Source organism: Oncorhynchus nerka, linkage group LG21 (assembly GCF_034236695.1).
Source record: "Oncorhynchus nerka isolate Pitt River linkage group LG21, Oner_Uvic_2.0, whole genome shotgun sequence".
Lineage (NCBI taxonomy): Eukaryota > Metazoa > Chordata > Actinopteri > Salmoniformes > Salmonidae > Oncorhynchus > Oncorhynchus nerka.
In genome coordinates, this window is record NC_088416.1 from 10878049 (window position 1) to 10900720 (window position 22672).

Below are 22672 nucleotides of genomic sequence, written 5' to 3' on the forward strand. Positions count from 1 at the left end.
CTAGCGTTAGTGCAATGACAAGGTCTGTGGGTATCTGCTACCCATAGACCTCCAGTCATTGCGCTAACGCTAGTTAGTAATTGCGGTATCAATGGTTAGCAACTCCCTTCAAACTACACGCAGCGACATAAAAATGGTAGGCATGAGTTCCTGTGACTCCGGGGAAGTAGATTGCCTCACGTTTCCCTTTAACATAAAACATTGGTGTTGGGGTAAGTCAAAATGGAAAAGCACCATACCTGGACTTATGAAATAAAATGTTTTGGTTTTCTGTTCCAATTTTTTTCCATTGTGTGCACAACTGAACATGTCCCAGGCCTTTATTTGGATGAGATTTACAATGGGGGAACATGATACTGATGGGAGACATCACATTAAAATATTTTCATTCATACAAAAAAAAAAGTATAGCATTGCTCTCCTTTTGCCTACGGGACAATCCACAGGTAAACAATTTATTTTAAGGCTGAACATAAACCTCTGTAAATCAATTGAGGGAAAAACACAAAATACTGACCATATATTACCCCTATGCTCAATAGAAGGGCTGTTCAATGTCTGTCCTGGAGGGCCGAAACACTTCTGGTTTTCATCCTCTCCTAATAGACTAATTCAGACTTGGGATACCAGGTGAGTGCAATTAACTTGGATTGTAGTTCTTTCCGTCAGTGGTGCCATTCACACCCAGTCCCTGCTACGGCTCTCAAAGACATGTATATCTAAGATCAGTTCAAGGCCTCAGCTCAGCGCATGTGCTGTACAGATTCAGTCATTTCAACATAATCTATTGAAAGAAAAACAAATATATTGACACTATCCATATCATCTAGAGATCAGTGGAACGGAGCCCAATAGGTGACAGTATGGCCCATCAGAAAGAACTAGGGCTCCTTTTGGCATCCTCAACAGCATCAGTGAGACGAGGCTCACTCTGGGATGGAGGGTGGCCAGTCCACATCTACAGACTGAGGAACGCACAGAGAGAGAAAGACTAAACTCATCAGAATCCTTTTGATTCACCTGCATGTTCAATCATAGTCCAGCAATGTTCTATATTTGTTTCCTTAGCTTAAAAGAACAGACTGATTTCAAGGTAAGGAAACAAATATGGAAATATGCTAACTATCCCTTTATATTATGAATGAACTTTTCAACTGTGTCTCGCAATTTTTTTATACAATATTCACTGTGCACAGTGTCTTATTTTAATATCCCACAAAAAAGTAGATGCATTTATGGCAACTTTTAAAAAATACCCACATCAACGTCCAGCTCTAGGATATCCGTCTCAGTCTTCAGCAGATCACACAGATTGGGCTTGGTGCGACCAAAGTCTCCGTGGACAAACTCCTTGATGTAACTGGGAACAGTTAAGGTACTGACATTGGGTGACTCGTTGATGATTAAAAAAAAACATTTATTAATTTGTTATCGTGTGTGTGTAAGTATTTCACTGTGAATGTCTCTCAACCTTAATACCTCCCTTTGTGTGTACGTGTGGGTTTGTGTATGACTATTTGTGTATCTCACTGTTTTGCTTCTCTCTGTATAAAGGATACGTCCCTGCCTGTGTGCGCAGCTTCAGGTGGAAGTGATGCGTGTCCAGGAAGCATGTACTCATGGTGTGGATGACGCGCTCCCTGACGGCCAGCGGCCTGCGATGCAACACTCTTAGTGGCGTCTTCTGAGCTAGCTTCAACTCCTATATGACCGAGCCGAAGATTATCAACACATACCGTAGGTAGGCAGAACTTCATTTTAAGGTACTGTTTACACTGAATGAGTAAACCAAAGATTACAACACGCATACCATAAAATATACTACAACCAAGATGTTTAACCACTGTGATTTTATATGAAAATATAATGCCGTTTAAAGATAGCACTGAACACTCACCTTGGTTTCCTCTAAGAACGTGATATCGTCTTTGTCGATAGCTTTCTGGGTCCATATGAGGGCGGTGTACGACTTGGTCTTGTCCTCCTCACCCTCCTTCATGTGGCCCATAGCATCTCTACGCACACACACAAACAAACACACAGAATATGACCTGTCAGCATCATTCTTAGGTGTCTGGACAGAAATGAGACACATTTCTCTACTGCGTTGCTCACCTCGTACTCTGATTTTGTCTGATGACTGGTTGATGGTCTGTGAGAAGAAAAGATAGGGCTGTGGTCAAATTCCTGTGTGTGTGACCCTGCAGAGACATTGTGTGTGTGTGTGTACCTCCTGCAGCTGTCGGACCTCTGCCTTATTGAACCTGGCTCTGTGAGGATTTAGCAGCTCCAGTGCAAACGGACGACCTGCGAATGGGGATAGAGACACCTCCTTACACCTAACATTGATGGAAACGAGGGCTGGGGATGTGTAAACATAAATGTATGTTGTGCGTCTGACCATTTCCAAGCGTCCGCACATCCACATCCTCCCTCCCTGAGGAGGAGAAATTAAACCCTGCAAAGACCAGAGGGGAAAAGAGGAGAAAGACATTACTTGAGATACCAGATTCATTCACCAGTGTAGATCGGTCTTTCTTTTGGATCTGTCTTTCTCATTGACTTAGATAGACATTGGATCATTGCATCTGTCCCATTATGGCATCTGTGAGAGCATGGGCAGTGCCATTTAGGCCATCTCTTTTGAATTAGTACACTTTCTTTTTCTACTACTTCTATGAATTGGCAAAAGAACCGAAAGGGTGCATACTGCTACCTGCAGTGTGTTTGAACAGGTCTGAAGCCAAGGTTGCCGATTTCCTGCCACCTGAAGTTATGGCATATTTGCTCACAAGTATAATTCATTGGCTGATCCCTCCTGATGACCTGGATGGAATCATGTGATTCTTCATTAACCCATAGGAAGTCTCACCCAGTTGACTACTTCAAAATGGTGAAAGTCCTCAATGGTGCTGCCCATGCTAAAACAGGCTTTTGGGCCCTCTTATCTATGGTCTATCTATCCCTAAGTAATAATGTGTAGAGCCTATGAGGTTCAGTAGGGAGAAAACATTTAGAAACAGAGTGAAATGAGGAGGTTCTACCTGAACTCATCCAATAAGAACACAGATTTTTGTTTCCCCATTGCTACAGTGTGCCCTTCTGAACACCACACAGTATACGCTCACCCTCAGCCCGGAAAGAGGAGAAGAGGGGTGCGGCGATTAGCTCCTCCACCGACGACTCCATCCTCCTCTCTCCGTCAATCACCCAGGGGGTCTGGGGCAGGGTGCGGGAGAACTTGTTGTACCTCCCTAAAAAGAAACAGGGACAAACATAAAGGAGTCAAGTCAAACCCTTAAAACATTTTTAAAAAAATTTTTTTTTAAATAAATGAAAAATCCCAAGGCATGAAAAAAATTTAATCAAATTGTGTTCGTCACATGCGCCAAATACAACAGGTGTACACCTTACAGTGAAATGCTTACTTACGAGCCGCTAACCATGAAGGGTGAATCCTAACTTTTCCCTAAGTCCAACTTTTACATCGCATTGATGTCAACGGAGAAATAAGTGAAAATTCGACTTACGAGGATGTTAGTATTCGCCCCCAACTGAATACATTCCCGAAGTGAAATGACCCCACTCTTGATCATCTCAAAGCCCTCCTTTGGTTTCAAATCATCCAAAAGGGATGTCATAAACAACCTTACCCGCCACAAATACAGAAACGTGAAGACACTGGACTTGAGCGATGCATTTCCTCGCTGGCCGTGTAGGGGGACAGGGGAACTTTCTAGAGAGAGAAAATAAATATCATTAAGCAATGCATGCAGTTAGATTGTCGGGTTTCTCAAAAGAGTGAAGACAGAGAAACAAAAAGCGAGAATAACGTGACCACCTACTTTAGAAACTTCTCATTGGAAACCTTCTCGAGGGCTTTGACCACGGCCATTCTAGTGAAGACATTCTGTTGTGAGACAAACTAGAGATCAGAGAAAGGACCGTAAAACCGAGAGACATGGAACGACAAAGAATGAGCAGCATGTCGCCATTGGTGACAAAAACATTTATGGAACTTATCAAAACCATTTATACCAATGACCCATTTTATTCAAATGTCACGTGACATGGCTCCAATTGGCTTGTTCACTCACCTGTTTGTTCTTAGTTGGTCTGAAGCAGTCTGAACAGATGCCAGCCCTGAATGCAAGAATAAAGCAGAGAAGTAGAAAGTAGTTTCATAAAAATGCTACATTACATTCAATATTACATGTATTTTGCTGGTACTCCATGCCTTTGCACCTATAAAATCTATCCATCAATCTGTCAGTCAATCAGTCCTTCCGCACATCCATCCATCCATCCATCTGGCTGTCTAGTCAATCTATTCATCTGGTCTATACCCGGAGGAGAAGTGTGCTTGGAGAACTTACAGGAAGTGGCAGTCTGAGTCCGTCTCTGGATGTGTGAACCCCACGCCCACCTCAAACTGTTCAGTTTGTCGACTGATCTGTGGGATAAAGAGGAAAATAAAATAGGAATAAACTAAAAAAATATATATTTTTCATTTTTAAATCAAGAATAAAAATACTTTTCAGGAATGAATAGAATTTTGTCACTTACATTTGCTCTATTTGCCTTCATTTTACCAGGGTAAATTTACTAAGAGAACACTTCTCACATTACTAGCCTGAGTGCAAATCTGTTTGTGCCGCAATGTCAACTCCCGGTCATGTTTTTCTTGTCAATGATAGCAATTGACTTGACAAGGCCACAAACAGATCTGGAACCAGGCTAGCTCATTACATGTTATTGCTATAGATACAGTTACTCTACAAGGCACTACTTGTATGATAAGTATTTTTCAACAGTGGTGTCCGACCCATCAGCATGTGAGGCCACTGGATGGCTACTTCCGGGTCACTCGTCACTGACCTTGGTCACCACAGGTACGCCACCAAGCTCTTTGGACATCAGACCCTGCATGGTCCACTTGAAGGCCTCCTTCACCTGGATGACATCATCCTTATCGAGGCATATAGACTTCTCCCTGTTTGGTATTAATTCAACGTAATTCAAGTATTAAAAACCCATAAGGTAGATATCTGCACCCTCGTGGAAATCTAATTAGCATAATACAAACATCCCCATAAAAGTCTGTTTAATCTAGAGAGAGTTTTTTTCTGCATTGGATGAGTCTCGATCCACCGCTTCTGCGTTGAAAGGTGACTGAACTAGAGCTGTGTTTGTCACACCATGAGACTTACGTCTTCTCACAAAATAGTCTGAACGGTTTTTTACTCTATGAAAAGATGAGACTCTCACGAACACGATGGTGTTCTCCGTTTTTCTCTACAACCCCCCCCCCCCCCCCCACAAGTGTCTTGGGATTCGTCTGAAGTCGTTACAGCAACTTCTGTCTGTAGCATCCGAACCGTTTGGGTTACACACTAATATGGGCGAGACTGTCACGAACACATACATGTCAGTTGTTTTGCTCTAGGATGTCCACAGGCCTCACAAGACTTGTCTGAAGGTCCCCCGTACAATTTGAAAAAAATGAATGGAAGTATACACTACCATTCAAAAGTTTGGGGTCACTTAGAAATGTCCTTGCACATTTTTTTGTCCATTAAAATAACATCAAATTGGTCAGAAGGCAGAGTTGCAAAGAAAACGCCATATCTCAGACTGGCCAATAAAAATAAAAGACTAAGATGGGCAAAAGAAGACCAGCATCCTGGAGTCGCCTCTTCACGTTGAGACTGGTGTTTTGCGGGTACTATTTAATGAAGCTGCCACTTGAGCACTTGTGAGGCGTCTGTTTCTCAAACTAGACACTCTAATGGACTTGTCCTCTTGCTCAGTTGTGCACCGGGCCTCCCTCTCCTATTCTGGTTAGGGCCAGTTTGCGCTGTTCTGTGAAGGGAGTAGTACACAGTGCTGTACGAGATCTTCAGTTTCTTGGCAATTTCTCAAATGGAATAGTCTTCATTTCTCAGAACAAGAATAGACTGACGAGTTTCAGAAGAAAGTCCTTTGTTTCTGGCCAATTTGAGCCTGTAATCGAACCCACAAATGCTGATTCTCCAGATACTGAACTAGTCTAAAAAAGGCCAGTTTTATTGCTTCTTTAATCAGAACAACAGTTTTCAGCTATGCTAACATAATTGCAAAATGGTTTTCTAATGATCAATTAGCCTTTTAAAATGATCAACTTGGATTAGCTAACACAACGTGCCATTGGAACACAGGAGTGATGGTTGCTGATAATGGGCCTCTGTACACCCATGAAGATATTCCATACAAAAATCTGCCGTTTCCAGCTACAACAGTCATTTACAACATTAACAATGTCTACATTGTATTTCTGATCAAGTTGATGTTATTTTAATGGGCAAAAAATGTGCTTTTCTTTCAAAAACAAGGACATTTCTAAGTGACCCCCAACATTTTGAAAAGGAGTGCATATGGAGACTGTTTAGTGCCAAAATTAACAAAAAAAATAAATGCTGCCTGACCCTTTCTTATCTCTCTCAGATACTGGACAGACTTCAGAACAAACTTCCATTACATTTTTTGGGGGGGGGGGGCGGGGACTATCTGTTGTTTCATGTAGTGAATCTGTTATTCAATGCGTTTGTATGGGCTAATAGCAGTAAGGCCAAATAACATTTTTCATTCAAAAAATGTGTTAATATATTGTTGGGATACTTCAAGGGGTCTTTAAAATTCAAAATCAAATAGCTAAATGATCCTTGGTATGACCTCCTTAAGACAATTCCATATAGCTTAGTAGAACCCCGCCCTCCCCTCCCCCGACTTAGACTCTTATGGGTTAAGACATGACATGTTAGAAAAGGTAAAGATGTGTGTTCATAATATAGTAATGAACACTGTAATATTTCAATGTTTTGGAGTGATGTGATGATACTTTGGGATTAGAATTATCTATTTAACGGAAAGAAATCAGGTTAGATAGATTGACGCCACTCTGGTGAAGCGAACTTACCTCACTTCCTTCTTTACATGCAGCCAACAAGAGTGCTGTAGGGGTGTGGCAGAGAGAGAGGAGGGTACATGTTCAGAAACGTCCTGAGTAACATCCTGTCTGTTTACAAGCATCCGTCATGCACACCCTAATGGGAATGCCACATCTGTAGAAACAATGGCTTTCGCGATTGCATTTTAGTCTACTCTAGTCTCTATACTAGACAGAAGCAGTACCACTAACTATGAGGTAACTACGCCCTCTAATGGCCAACCCAGGGACAAGATACTGCATTATTGACTGTAAAGTAGTCTCGCACTGCCACACATCACACTGAATAGAACGACTGTGGTCCAGGCTATACTGATCGCGTGGCTATGACAGAATCAACTGAGCTTGAAATAATCATACTTTTCTATTGAATGGAAGTTGTTTTGAGACAAACCATTTGAATATACTGTAAGCCAACACTTCCTTTGGCCGCCTTTCCTTCCAGTTCTCTGCTGCCAATGACTGGACGAATTGAAAAAAAAAAATCACTGAAGCTGGAGTCTTATATCTACCTCTCTAACTTCAAGCATCAGCTGTCAGAGCAGCTTACCGATCACTGTACCTGTACGCAGCCAATCTGTAAATAGCACACCCAACTACCTCATCCCCATATTGTTATTTATCCTCCTGCTCTTTTGCACCCCAGTATCTCTACATGCACATCATCATCTGCACATCTATCACTCCAATGTTAATGCAAAATTGTAATTATTTCACCTCAATGGCCTATTTATTGCCTTACCTCCCTACTCTTCTACATTTGCACACACTGTATGTAACGGATGTGAAACGCTAGCTTAGTTAGCGGTGGTGCGCGCTAAATAGTGTTTCAATCAGTGACGTCACTTGCTCTGAGACCTTGAAGTAGTAGTTCCTCTTGCTCTGCAAGGGCTGCGGCTTTTGTGGAGCGATGGGTAACGATGCTTCGTGGGTGACTGTTGTTGATGTGTGCAGAGGGTCCCTGGTTCGCGCCCGAGTATGGGCGAGGGGACGGTCTAAAGTTATACTGTTACATGTACATAGATTTTTCTATTGTGTTATTGACTGTACATTTGTTTATGTGTAACTCTGTGTTGTTTTTGTCGCACTGCTCTATCTTGGCCAGGTCGCAGTTGTAAATGAGAACTTGTTCTCAACTGGCCTACCTGGTTAAATAAAAAAAAATAAAAAGCTGATAGCTACACAATTGCGTGACATCAGTTATCAGCTAAGGCCTACAATGTAACCACTGACCTCTCTGACAGACAGCTGGGCCGGCAGGGAGACGGACAGTACCATCGTGTCAAACTGGTAGTTTTTGGCCTTCACCACATCCGATATCTGCACACATAAAAACAGTGTCATGAATCCCCCCAAATTCCATTGTTGGTTCAGTCCTCCTAGGCCTCAAGCTGTGGTAATTGAGGCAGATTCTGGTAGACTGGAGCATTGATTTTATGATGATGGAGTATTTGATCACTAGGCAGATACAAAGGTCTTTCTTATTTTAATCTTCAACGTTGTATCCTAAACGGTACCCTATTTTCTATATAGTGCACTACTTTTGACCAGGGTGTCATTCGGGACGCACCTAAAGACATACTTAGTCATAGGTATCATGTAAAACAACAGTGGCTCCGAATGCAATAGGATTAATAGTGACCAAACACACCTTTATGGCATAGGCTTCATCACAGAACTCCTGTAGAACTCCCAGGCACACCGCACACACGTCTGAGTCCGCTGGCTTGGCGTCGCCTTCCTCCATCACCGCGGGAACCACGGCAGAGTCGCCTTCTGATTGGACGTCCGTCTCCGCCGCATCCATCTTGATTTTTTACGAGGGGGTTCTTCTGTGTGCTGCTCCAGCACAGCTGCATCTTGGGATTTGTTATTCTCTGAACCACTGATGAAAGCACAAAGCTCCTTTGCTGTATCCTGAGCAGGACAAACAGAAAAACATTATTCAGCATCAAAAAAATATATTCAAATGTCTGCCAGCAGTTCAGTTCACCCGATATATGACCGCAAGTTAGATCACAGGCACAATTATTCTAAAGGAGAATACTTAGGTTACCTACAAAGTAGCATCTGCCACAGGCTTTCACGCAAAGCCTTAAGCCGAGACTACCTACAAAGAAGAATGTTGGAGCTACTTAAATGTCTTTGCACTTGAATCTCTGAAATGTCTGTATGTCTGTCCCTGCTTTAAGTGCAAAGACAATCCAATGCAGCAAAAGCACTGACCTCATAAGACTGGCGGTAGGCTGACTGCACCCCCAAGCAGCAGAACCTCAGGACACAGCATCCAGCTTCCAGCAGCTTCTTCACTATTGGTCGATCTTTCTCCTTCAGGGGCAACATAATACAGCTGTAAAATGGACAGAGATCACAGATGAATGAGATCAGTAAGAAAGATGAAAGTACACTTATGTCTGGCAAACCTACTACAACAAGTTAGCTGACAGAGTTAACCTACAGTAGTACTGATTCTACTTATCTAAGAGTAATATAATATGCACATCACAATGCTAATAACATATCACACACTGTAGGGTGAGGTTACAATTATTGGTAGCTGAAGCAAAGCTTGCATGCACACTTTGCATTACAAAGATAGATATGGGGGCTATAATCTCTTAACTCAGAAGTAAAATCTCATGTGTACTACTGTACAATACTGGACAAGGCTGCTTGCTCTGAGACCTGTCTACACATTGCTAGCACTAGGTGACACTCGCAGCCCTGTGTGGATGTTGATGCATTTGATGTTATTATGATGTGCTGCTAGTTCTTAAGGTAGCTAGTTAGCTTTATCTGAGAACACAAATAAGCACAAGCTTACGAACCTACTCATATAACCTACCTTGAATGGCAAATTAATTACAGTATTTGTACGATAATCAAATGTCTATGTAGAGCAAGAACACAGTTCAGTCAAAAATGGTTTCGAAACTCTGTGGTTCAGTCATTTGGTTTCTCAGCATGCAGCAAATGGTACAGGAACATGACTTCATCAGAAGTAGACACAACTAGTCGAATCAGATAGATTAATATATTGAGGGTGGATATTATAATTTTGATCAACACCACAGGTCCCTTTAATTGTATACAATATCACTACCAGTACCTTATATATGAATGTATATGCATTCGATGCACACAGTGACCTACTAGCCTTGTCTCGTCCCAACATATAAAACCGCAAGGCAAATTGTTGGACATCTAAAACGTCATATCAAGGCGCCTTCGAAGTTGACAGGAGGGTCCTTTTTCTACAAGAGTCGAAACCCGGTGGCTCTGGAAGGTTCTAGTCAGAGCGGGAGATAAATCTGAATCTCAACCCATCTGAAGTCGAGCAGCCGATTTTGTGTTTTGGGGTACAGCTGTCCACATCATAAGTATTTTAGTCAAATATTCCGACGAAAATAAGCAATGGCTGCACCAAAGATGCCAAGTGGTGGGATGAAAAACAAAGGACGAGGGGCATACGTAGACCGTGACAAGCCAGCACAGATTCGGTTCAGTAACATCTCCGCAGGAAAAGGTAAACTACAAATACAGCATTCGTATTGCGTTGTTGGACGAATAACTGACCCTGGCAGTTGTTTGCCACAGTGAGTTGCCATAGCATCAGCTGCTGCGACACTCCCTTTGCTAATGAATGGATGCTACTGCTGGCTCAGTATGGGCAGTGTAACCGTTAGCCGCAAGTTGGTACCCAGTTAGCTAGCATGACTCCACAAGAATCTGTTACAGAGCAAATCATTATTCTTTACACCCTTCATGCAGCACCAAACACTATTGTGATTGACATTAGTGCACTAGCTAAGCTAGCCATCAGTTGCTTAGATTTGTTGGGATCAAGAATTGACCAAATGAACTGTCATGAACATCCATGTATGTATGTGCTCTTTAACCAAAAGTCGTTTGGGGTCCTCTTGTCTGCCTCAGTAGTCGAGCAGTAAACATTTTCTATAGAAGGTATCCTACTGTTAGATGGGTAGGTCTTCTTTGTGAAAGTAACACCTCTTTTGGGTTGACAGCTGTCGCTGAATGCATCAGAACCAGCCTTGGCCCCAAGGGCATGGACAAAATGGTAATTAAATGTAACAATTTCCATCAACTTCTCATCACCATCTCTCAAGGTTTGGTCATTTTGTCTGTAACTAAAAGAGGAATTGATTCTTACAGATTCAGGATGGGAAGGGTGACGTGACCATCACCAATGACGGGGCCACCATCCTGAAACAGATGCAGGTGCTGCACCCTGCAGCCAAGATGGTAAGGTTTGAGAGAAAGGAGCTGGAGATATGTTTCTGTGCTGTCCTCTACAATTTGTTGGGCCTCTTTGTCAATATAAAAATTTCAAAAAATACTGCTCTAGCCGGCCAGCCGGTTACTCAACCCTGCACCTTAGAGGCTGCTGCCCTATATACTGCTGCCTTTCAGAAAGTATTCAGACCCCTTGACTTTTTCCACATTTTGTTATGTTACAGCCTTATTCTAAAATTGATTAAATATATATTGTTTTCAGCAGTCTACACACAATACCCCAAAATGACAAAGCGAAAACAGGTTTTTAGAAATGTTTGCAAATGTATTAAAAATAAACCAATACCTTATTCAGACCCTTTTCTATGATACTCGCAATTAATTTCAGGTGCACCCTGTTTCCATTGATCATCCATGAGATGTTAATACAACTTGGAGTCCACCTGTTGTAAATTAAATTCATTGGACATGATTTGGAAAAGCATATACCTGTCTATATAAGGTCCCACAGTTGACAGTGCATGTCCAAGCAAAAACCAAGCCATGAGGTTCGAAGGAATTGTCATTGGAGCTCCGAGACAGGATTGTGTCGAGGCACAGATATGGGGAAAGGTACCAACAAAAATTCTGCTGCATTGCAGGTTCCCAAGAACACAGTGGCCTTCATCATTCTTAAATGGAAGAAGTTTGGGAGATATTAGTTAAATGCCAACATTGGTATCGGCCGATATCTAGTTTAACGGCTGATGTGCAAAACCGATGTCAAAGCTGTCGTGCATACCTATATGATGTAATGACGGCAAGTAAAATGTTGCACTATACATACAACACAGCATTCCTAAACTAGCACACAATGTCTGCTGTGTGGATCGAGCAGTCAACAAGTTGCGCAGTCATTTGAAAGATTAAGAACATTTCAGCGAAACAACTCAAAGGCGAAATCTCTTAAAGCCTAGATAATGGAATTCATTGTCGTTGACAATCAACCGTTTTGTCGTGGGTGAAGTTGGCTTTCGCCGACTGGTCAAGCACCCGTACACACTAAGTGAGCTGTTTTTCAGATGTTGCCCAACCGGAGTTACACAGTAATAGCTTCACGACATGCATACCATGGAACGCCATTTGGGTCTTTTGCGTGTCACAAAATATATAGTAACACTGTCTAAGGTGTACAAAAAAGTCTGCAAACACCGGCCACAAACAATGTTTACAATACCATGTTGGTAATAAAGCATCATTTGTTCGACCGCAACTTCTGGGGTAGCTAGCTTTAGCTTAGTACCTAGCTAGCACCCATACAACCAGCCTGAAAACAATGACCAGTAGGAACTGCAGTAATTTTCATTTATTCTTAGCAATGATTTAGAAATCCTTGTAAGTATTAGCTAGGTTGCCACTTGTTGTTCACCTATTGAAATTGAACTTCAATTCATTGAAAATAAATAGCTAGCCAGCTACTTAACACTGTTGCCCAAAGCTAACATTATAAGCAGCCAGCTAGCTTCATCTGGCTAGTGAGGTTCGACCAGACCGGGTTATGTGTTGTGAAGCTAGCCACAAGGATTAGGCACAATAGTGGAATTTGCGTTTTGCCATTGGAACACAGGAGTGATGGTTGCTGATAATGGGCCTCTGTTCGCCTATGTAGATATTCCACAAAAAAAATCTGCCGTTTAAGGCTACAATGGTCATTTACAACATTAACTATGTCTACACTATTTCTGATCAATTTGATGTTATTTTAATGGACAAAAAATTGCGCCCCTCTCAAAAACAAGGACATTTCTAAGTGACCCCAAACTTTTGAACAGTAGTGTATGACTATCATCTGCATATAGATAGAACTTTGCTGGTTGCATCCCATTTCCCAAATCATTAATAAAAATTAAGAACACAGGCGCTAAAATGGAACCCTGGGGCACACTTCTATTAATCTCCAGAAAGCTAGACTTGTGATTGTCAGTATATACCCATTGTGTTCTATCAGAAAGATAGTTCCTAAACCAATTTACTGCCCCTTCACTGAGACTGACGTTTGAGTCTAGCTAGCAACAATTCATGGTCAACTGAATCAAAGGCCTTTGTGGATTATTATCAAACAGAGCAGCGCAATGTTGCTTTTCATCAAGTGCATTAATGATGTCATTTGCCACTGCCATAGCTGCAGTTGTGGTGCTGTGCCCCAAACTAAAGCCAGACTGAACCCCACTCAGTATGTTCTTTTCACATTAGAAGTTTAACTGAGTTCACTAGGGATTCATAGACTTTGGCCAGGGTAGGTAGTTTAGAGAGAGGACAATAGTTGTTAGCATCTGAGGGATCTCCACCCTTTTAGCAGTGGGAGGGCATAAGCTGATTTCCAAATGCTGGGTATTGAATTGGTCAAGAGACTAGTTGAAAATGTGAGCCACAGTTTAGGAAATAATACCAGCTGTTATCTTTAAGAGGTAGGGGTCCAGGTTGTCTGGACCTGCAGACTTCTGTATCTAACCTTTTTAGTGCTTTATAGACCTCCTGTATAAGGAAGAGGTTCAAAGTTAAAATGGTTCATGGGGGGCCTATATCATAGTGGACTGTAACAGAGCTTACACTTGAGGCCTGGGCCACACCATTATCAAAAACTGAACCAGCAGATATTAAGTGCTTGCATTGTTAGGTCTAGCTTGAGCCCAAGAGATTTCTCTTTCTAATTAATTCTGCCAAGTTCTTTGAACACCAGGGATTGTCCCTTCCACTGATTCTTAATGTCTTCACAGGGGCATGCTTATCACAAATCGACACAAATTTCATATAAAAATAGTTCCAGGCAGTGTCAGTCGGGAATCAGACTTAATATTGACAGTATGATACAGATCATGTAAAAACGCTTGCTCATCAAACCGTCTAAAATGTTTTTTTTTTTTGTTTAAAAATAAATAAATATGTGTTTGGCTTTGGGCATATATTTTTTTGTATTTCTAACACAAGCAATTGCACAGTGATCACTGACATTACAGAATATCCCAGTCCATGTGTATTTGTGAGGGGTATTCGTTAGAAGAATGTCCAATAGCGTTGATTTGTTAGGTGCTCTGGGATTCGGTCTTGTAGGCGCATTAATTAATTGAGCGAGATTCAGAGTCACAAGGTTCTTTTAAGAGTCTGGTACAGATGTAAGCATGTCCCAGTTCAAATCTCCTGAAAGATTGCATTTCAGAGTCATTTTGCTTGTGCAGGACATCAAGAGTTAAGTGCGTCCCTCGACGCCGAGGGCGATCTGTCACAGCCAACTACAGTGATGTGGGAGTCCTTATATAAGGTCACTTTAACCGCAAGCAATTCAAAATGTTTGGCTTTGGTAATTGAGGGTAATTTCCGAGGTGTTCAACTTGGATATCACATAAATTGCAACCCCTCCTTTACTCATCCGATCGTTCTAAAAACCCTGTACCCATCAATAGAAATCAAGTTATTTGACACAGTTTTCTTTAGCCAAGTTTCTGAATAAACCATTGCGTCTACATTTGTCGTTTTGGCCCATATTCTAATCATGTCTATTTCTGGATTTCTGACATGCGGGAGGCCAAAACCTGCTCTGTTTTTCAAATCATGAGTCGGTAGAAATTGCATGATATCTATCGGCCCAGGGTTTGGTCGCACATTACCAGAGATCAACAGTAAAAACATAACAATTTATCTGTTGCCCAGTGTGTGAGGACTTGGTGGAGCCAGCACCATTGTCAGTCAATAAAACTAACAGTCCATTCAACAGTTTGAGATTTTGGAAGTATGACATAAAGTGTAGGTCCAGTTGCGTTTGAGAGGGGCACAAATGTAATTGCAGAGAGACCGAGTTCCTGGTGGTGTTGACATGATGGTCTCTGAGTGTTTACAAATTGTAGGGCATAAGGCGACATTAATTAATTCAGCCTATTTAATCCAGGATGGCATTGAGTAAAGAGCAGGCACAGTAACCGATACAATGCCAGTTTGAGCGGTATTTCAGCACAGGTGTGCAACGACCCGTAGACGTTGTGTAGAACAACGTAGAGTTTCCCACGGTGCATTAGGTTTTCCAATCCAATAGCCGCTTCTCCGCTCCTAGCCTTCAGTGTGCACCTGTGCTCACGTAGCAGGCCCGGCGTGCAGACAGACGCTCCTGACTCGGCGAGCTCCAACTCCAGAAAGGTGTAGAAAAAAATAAAGGCCTTCTCAATCCGAAATCTTTGTACAAGTAAATTTAGTAAAATACTGCTCTAAAAAAATAATAGTTATATACAGCATCCACCTTCACATAAATGATTTGCTTCTGTTAACAGGATCATGGTCATTAAAACGTAACTCTTAACTCCTCTCAAGGATCAGACATACAGACTGATTGGCAACCATCTTGGATTGGACAGTGATGCAAATAGAATTATGCCATACTTTTATTTTGAAGGCTAACCACAAAGTCCACTTGTTGCTAATCCTTATTGTGGCTAGCTTCACATAGATGGGTCCGACCACCATTAATCAAATAAGAACAGTATTATAAATTAGGGGCAAAATGTGTGTCGGTGCATAACTATTCTGAATACTTCTCAAATGCACTGTAGACATAAAATCACTAGCCACTTTAATAATCTAATTTGTTTTGGTCACATACAGATGTTGTAGTGAAGTGTTTGTGAAATAACACACAGGAGAGAAAATACTGTAGCGCGCTGGTCACTAACGTTTACATACTGCTTTACTAATTTCGTATGCATTATATTCTACTGTGTTTTAGTCAATGCCACCCCGACATTGCTCGTCCTAATATTTATATATAGTAATTCCATTCTTTTACTTTTAGAACTGTTAGATACTACTGCACTGTTGGCGCTAGGAACACAAGCATTTCACTACACCCACAATGACATCTAAGTATGTGACCAATAAAATGTTATTTGAACATCCAGCAAGGGACTGTCATTTGAGTTAAAATTCAACATTTCTTAAAGGTTATTTCTGAAAGGCATCTTTGGGGACTTTCCTTTCTCGCTTCTGTCCCTTTTAAGAGATCACCAATATCAGGAGTTTGACACTGTGTTTTGCCTGTTTGTCTTTCAGATGGTGGAGCTGTCCAAAGCACAGGATATTGAGGCTGGTGACGGCACAACCTCTGTGGTGGTGATTGCTGGTGCCCTGCTTGACGCATGCGGCAAGTTGCTTCAGAAGGGTAAGTGACGTGGAACCAATGGCATCGTTGGCGATCTCCAGGACCAGGCTTGCTGACTCCTGGATTACACAATAAACTCCTAGGCCAGAATCTGTTCTGAGTCCCTGCTTCCTAAAGCTTTAATACTAACTGCCTGCTCTCTGCTTATCCCCCAGGTATCCACCCCACCACTATCTCTGAGTCGTTCCAGAAGGCGGTGGACAAGGGCGTCGAGGTGCTGACGGGCATGAGCCAGCCGGTACTCCTGAGCGACCGCGAGACACTGCTGAACAGTGCCACCACCTCTCTGTGCTCCAAGGTGGTGTCGCAGTACTCCAGCCTGCTAGCCCCCATGAGCGTGGACGCCGTGATGCGCGTCATCGACCCGGCCACCGCCACTGGCGTGGACCTGCACGATATCCACATTGTCAAGAAGCTGGGGTGAGGAGGGAGGGGAAGGCTGGTGGGTCCAGATTATGTGCTCACTACTGTAAATTGTTCTGGATAAGAACGTCTGCAAAAGGACTTAAATGTTAGGATTACAAACAGGGTTGTTTTCTATTTTGACTTCTGGGTCATGTTTATTAGGGCACGCAACAGGAAATGTTGAAACATTTTGCAACGGAAAATTTGCTTTTCTTATTAGAAAAGTCCAGATAGTCCCTCCTTTCGCAGTTCCTTTTCTGCCATTAGGTGTGTAATGAACATGATCCAGCAGTAGACCCTAGGCTACTAATGTAGGATCAGTGTTGTACTAATACCATACCTTTCCTAAAGCTTTTGACAGCTTCCTACAGTTGAAAGTCAGTTTGGATAGGCACATTTTCACTCCCCAGTTCTCTCTCTGTGGGGACGTGGACATGTCTGATGTGCCAGATCAATCTCAGGCGGTCAATTAGCAGAATGGCTCCACTTTGCTTTCCCTGCCAGTCACCTTCTGACAAGCTATCGCAAAAAAAAATGTAATTGAGTAAATGGCAACAAAACCATACTGATGTCCTACTTGAGTGTTTTTCCTTGTGCATGGACGGACACACATTTATCTCATCTTAATCGACAACGCAAATGATTGCGTTTAAAGAACAACATTTAATTAATTATTTTGCCTTATGGTCAAGAACCTTTGTTTGGAATCAGCCAGGTAGAAACTGCTGCCCTTAGACAGATGTTCTACCCATAATGACCTAATGTGTGTTTCTCTGCAGTGGGACCATTGATGACTGTGAGCTGGTGGATGGCCTGGTGCTGACCCAGAAGGTGGTCAACTCCAGCGTGTCCCGTGTGGAGAAGGCCAAGATCGCCCTCATCCAGTTCTGCTTGTCCCCGCCGAAAACTGACGTAAGTCCATCACAATCGCTGACTGACAAACATGGAAGTCAATTTCACGGAGATAAACAATGTCCCTGACGTTATGGTGGACGATTCGTTTTTTTTATCTGTTACCTTTCTTACCCCTCAATCTTCACATTTTCTTACAATTGTTTTGTTATTCTTTCTCCGTATTATTAATATTATTATTTAATTTTTTTATGTCCCTCATGTCGTAATCCAGATGGACAACCAGATAGTAGTGTCAGACTATGCCCAGATGGACCGTGTGCTGCGCGAGGAGCGCGCCTACATCCTCAACCTGGTCAAACAGATCAAGAAGGCGGGCTGCAACGTCCTGCTCATCCAGAAGTCCATCCTCAGGTAACACCCAACGCATTATCACCGTCATGGCATTGCGTTACATCATCACCGTCATGTCATCGATTCACTTTGTCCAATTGCTCTCACAATGTCTAGAAATGTATTTGAGTGTAATCTGAAAGGCAGGTATTAGCACAGTTACCATGGGTTCCTCTGTATATTATACTCTTCCCATAGGTGGACCTCCTGTCTGCATGCTATCTTGATCACTGGATGACATGGTTAAAAAAAATAGTTCCGTACTTCTTTCAGAGATGCTCTGAGCGATTTGGCCCTCCACTTCCTGAACAAGATGAAGATCATGGTGGTCAAGGAGATCGAGAGGGAGGATATTGAATTCATCTGCAAGGTGTTTAAAAAAACAAAACAAAAACACATTATTGTTCTTTACTTTGTAGTTCATGATATTCTGTTATAGCCAAAGGCTGACTGTTGAATCTGAATTCACTTTTCACCCCTACAGACCATTGGCACCAAGCCCATCGCCCACATTGATCAGTTCCTTCCCGAGATGATGGGCACCGCCGAGCTGGCAGAGGAGGTCAGCCTGGATGGCTCTGGCAAGCTGGTCAAGGTATGCTAATTCACTTAAACTAATCTCGATCTCTCCCAGGCTTGGATACGAGACTGCTTTCTTGCTGCCATCACAACTATGCGAGAAAAGACTCTTATTCTAATGCTAATACCCTTGGAATGTGTTAAGTGGTCATTGAAAACAGTGATGATTTTAGGCATTGCATGTAGCCTCTGTGTATTCCAACCTCCATGAATGAAAAAATGTTAAAGTTCTTTGCTGTAAATGTTCATTGTAATTTTGTTTTTAAGGTTTTAGAGAAGCATATTCTAAGATGACTTTGGCATGTGTCTGATCGCTGTTTCCCATTGAAAGTCAATTAATGCTGTTTCTCTCTGGCCTGTTCGTCTCCATAGATCACAGGCTGCACCAGCCCTGGTAAGACTGTGAGCATCGTGGTGCGCGGATCCAACAAGCTGGTGATTGAGGAGGCGGAGCGCTCCATCCACGACGCTCTGTGTGTCATCCGCTGTCTGGTGAAGAAGAGGTATGGTGCTGCAGCCAGTCTGGTCAGCTGTCTGAGCAACAATAGCCTCTGTAGATGCATGCCGTGATAATGTGGAATAATTACATAGATAAGTAAGCACAAGTCCCTCTAAGCTTTGCCCACTCGTGGCTGTCCATGTCACAAGTGGCCATTTCCGGGGGACAGAGCAACCCTCTCTTCAACCTGGGTCAGGGGCTTCACCTCTGGCTCTGGACCTGTTGAGAGGAACATAATACTCGGAACGACTGCAACTACACCTAAAATGGCTGTGAAGGATGTGCACTTTGTCCTTTTTAAAGAGCTTAGCAGACCTTGTGATCCCAATAGATCTTGAAACCAAACATTGATATTTCTGTTTTGATATCAACCATTTTTGTCAGATCTAAAATGCCCTCTTTTATAACAGAAGAAGGGGGGCCACACCAGTATCCAGCTTACCAGTCATTTGCAATAAACTATTTTCTATGCAGTCATTAAATTCCTTGTTTGTGTAACTTACGTACAGTACCATTCAGAAGTTTGGACTCATTCAACGGTTCTTTATTTTTACAATTTTTTACATGGTAGAATAATAGTGAAGACATCAACTACGAAATAACACATATGGAATCATCTAGTAACCAAGAAAGGGAATAATTGAATAATTTTGTTTAACAAAGTAGCCACCCTTTGCCTTGACAGCTTTGTGCACTCTTGGGATTCTCTCAACCAGCTTCGTGAGGTAGTCACCTGGAATGCATTTCAATTAACAGGTGTGCCTTGTTCATTTGTGGAATTTCCTTCCTTAATGTGTTTGAGCCAATCAGTTGTGTTGTGACAAGGTAGGGGTGGTATAAAGAAGAAAAAAGACCAAGTCCATATTAAGGCAAGAACAGCTCAAATAAGCAAAGAGAAACGACAGTCCACCATTACTTTAAGACATGAAGGTCAGTCAATGCAAAAAAAATCAAGAACTTTGAACGTTTCTTCAAGTTCAGTTGCAAAAACCATCAAGCGCTATGATGAAGCTGGCTCTTATGAGTACTGCCACAGGAAAGGAAGACCCTGAGTTACCTCTGCTGCAGAGGATAAGTTCATTAGAGTTACCAGCCTCAGAAATCGGCAATTAAATGCACCTCAGATTGCAGCCCAAAAAAATGCTTCACAGAGTTCAAGTTAACAGACTCATCTCAACATCAACTGTTCAGAGGAGACTATGTGAATCAGGTCAAATTGTTGCAAAGAAACCACTACTAAAGGACACCAATAAGAAGACTTGCTTGGGCCAAGAAACACAAGCAATGGACATTAGACCGGTGGAAATCTGTGGTTCTAATTGCCATGTCTTTGTGAGACACAGAGTAGGTGAACTGATGATCTCTGCATGTGTGGTTCCCACCGTGAAGCATGGAGGAGGTGTGGTGGTGCTTTGCTGGTGAAACTCAGTGATTTTTACTTAGAAGACTTCACCAGCATGGCTACCACAGCATTCTGCAGCGTTACGCCATCCCATCTGGTTTGGGCCTAGTGGGGACTATCATTTGTTTTTCAACGGGACAATGACCCAACACGCTTCCATTTGATTCACTATTTTGGTTACTACATGATTCCATATGTGTTATTTCATAGTTTTGATGTCTTCAGTATTCTACAATGTAGAAAATAGTTTAAAAAATAACTCTTGAATGAATAGGTGTGTCTAAACTTCTGAATGGTTCTATATATCAGTGGGGTGCATCTCAATCCCTGTATCCTTCACTCAATCTGCACCTATCTGAAAATGTAGGATATGTTAGCACTATAGCCTAGAGCTGGGATGATAAACCAAAAATGCTACAACGTTTAAACTATCAGTTTTATAGGGGTTATACAGACTGTGGTTCACATAATGTTGTACATTTATCATTAAATATTAATAGTCAATTTATTGCAATATGGATTTTTGTCCATATCACCCAGCTCGACTACAGCCTAATTGATATTTGCTGTCACTAGTTTGTTTAACATCAGAATGGAGCAAAAGTCATTTTGTTTTCTCTTTCCCTTGACTGATGCCTTTTCTCTCCCTCCCAGGGCTCTGATCGCCGGTGGCGGCGCTCCTGAGATCGAGCTGGCCCTGCGTCTGGCTGAGTACTCCCGCACGCTGCCAGGCATGGAGGCATACTGCGTGAGGGCCTACGCAGACGCCCTGGAGGTGGTGCCGTCCACACTGGCCGAGAACGCCGGCCTCAACCCCATCTCCACTGTCACAGAGCTCCGCAATAGGCACGCCCAAGGCGAGAAGACTGCCGGGATCAATGTCCGCAAGGTACGGCCCTGCCACTCTCTCCTGGATTCTGTTTTGTTTTATGCCTATTTTCACCCTGCCGTAGTTTGTTCTCAGGATGCAATGTTGAACATTCAGATTTAGAACAAATGTGATTGTCTCGTGAGGCTAGAGTCACGCCGTGACAACACCTCATTGTCCTGGTGTGCTCGCAGTAAACTTATTTGCCTATTCATCGACTGTAGTCTCTTGTGGCCCAGCCATTCACCAGCTCGATACAGAAAGACAGTTTGTCATGAAGATTTACATTAATGCAGTTGCATACCAGATATGCGATTGTCTATCATGTAGAATAGGGAATTGACTCGTCTCCCCATTCCTCTCCCTCTCTCAGGGCGGTATCTCCAACATTCTAGAGGAGCTGGTGGTGCAGCCTCTGCTGGTGTCTGTCAGCGCTCTGACCCTCGCCACCGAGACGGTCCGCAGCATCCTCAAGATTGACGACGTGGTAAGAGACCAGACAACCCTCTGGTGTCACTAGTGGAGATCTGCCCTCTCATTCAACCTGCATTACATCTTGTATGCCCATTTTAGTATGGAACACAGCACCAGAAAAAAACGCACAACACTATATAAATTGCTCTAATAATTGAAAGCCCCCCCCTCCTTTCACTTAAACTGTGTCCTAATAAGGTAATAAGATTTTCCCCTTTCTTGCAGGTGAACACCCGATAAGGAGTTACGAGGAGATTTGTCGATGTAGCAAGAACCCAGCCTGTGTTACTGCACGTGCTTGTGCCACAAGGAGTCATAGGACCGGCAGCTTGCTAAGACCCGTATGTCCAGAAGTCCTCTGTAGTTGATGCAGTCTGTAATTTAATAAAACAGTTGTTTTTTGACACTCCATGTTTTTGTTGTGTACTTCCTCCTTGGGCTCCCTTAGTGACGACCCCACTGACCAGCAGTTCATCTTTAAATCTCAGGCTTGTGTCATGACACCAACGGAATGGTGTTAACGGCAACTTTCCCCATATACACTACTGTTCCAAAGTTTGGGGTCACTTAGAAATGACATTGTTTGAAAGAAAAGCAAAAATTGTTCATTTTAAAATAACATCAAATTGATCAGAAATAGTGTAGTCATTGTTAATGACTTGTAGCTGGAAACAGCTTTTTAAATGAAAGAATAAATAAATGGAATATCTACATGGGTGTAGAGGCCCATTATCAGCAACAATCACATTCACTTGGAGTAATAAAACAGGTTCCAGATA

General features: G+C 42.4%; 2 protein-coding genes across 2 annotated transcripts; one reads left to right on the forward strand and one right to left on the reverse strand.

The window, feature by feature from the left end:
• Positions 1 to 302: 302 nt before the first annotated feature.
• Positions 303 to 10189, reverse strand: LOC115103886 (tRNA pseudouridine synthase Pus10-like). The gene is given in 19 exon segments (XM_065006302.1): positions 303 to 965; positions 1261 to 1360; positions 1560 to 1702; positions 1898 to 2027; positions 2109 to 2152; positions 2231 to 2307; positions 2402 to 2458; positions 3129 to 3254; positions 3654 to 3736; positions 3846 to 3925; positions 4098 to 4143; positions 4377 to 4453; positions 4879 to 4993; positions 6956 to 6990; positions 8219 to 8305; positions 8637 to 8797; positions 8800 to 8902; positions 9212 to 9335; positions 10095 to 10189. Coding segments are annotated over 19 exon segments (1722 nt in total). The 3' UTR covers positions 303 to 926.
• A 63-nt stretch (positions 10190 to 10252) lies between these two features.
• Positions 10253 to 22304, forward strand: LOC115103882 (T-complex protein 1 subunit delta). The gene is made up of 13 exons (XM_029624907.2): positions 10253 to 10511; positions 11011 to 11063; positions 11159 to 11248; positions 16313 to 16421; positions 16577 to 16841; positions 17606 to 17738; positions 17953 to 18092; positions 18345 to 18441; positions 18556 to 18666; positions 19023 to 19153; positions 21206 to 21440; positions 21793 to 21906; positions 22119 to 22304. Exons 1-13 carry the CDS (start codon positions 10400 to 10402, stop codon positions 22131 to 22133), a joined length of 1605 nt encoding a protein of 534 aa, XP_029480767.1. The 5' UTR covers positions 10253 to 10399; the 3' UTR covers positions 22134 to 22304.
• Positions 22305 to 22672: the final 368 nt, after the last annotated feature.

Coding starts and splice junctions, on each gene's coding strand:
- LOC115103882 (XM_029624907.2), top strand. CDS start 10,400: ATGGCTGCACCAAAGATGCCAAGTGGTGGGATGAAAAACAAAGGACGA. Junction 11,249..16,312: donor TGCACCCTGCAGCCAAGATG/GTAAGGTTTGAG, acceptor TTTGTCTTTCAG/ATGGTGGAGCTGTCCAAAGC. Junction 16,842..17,605: donor CACATTGTCAAGAAGCTGGG/GTGAGGAGGGAG, acceptor GTTTCTCTGCAG/TGGGACCATTGATGACTGTG.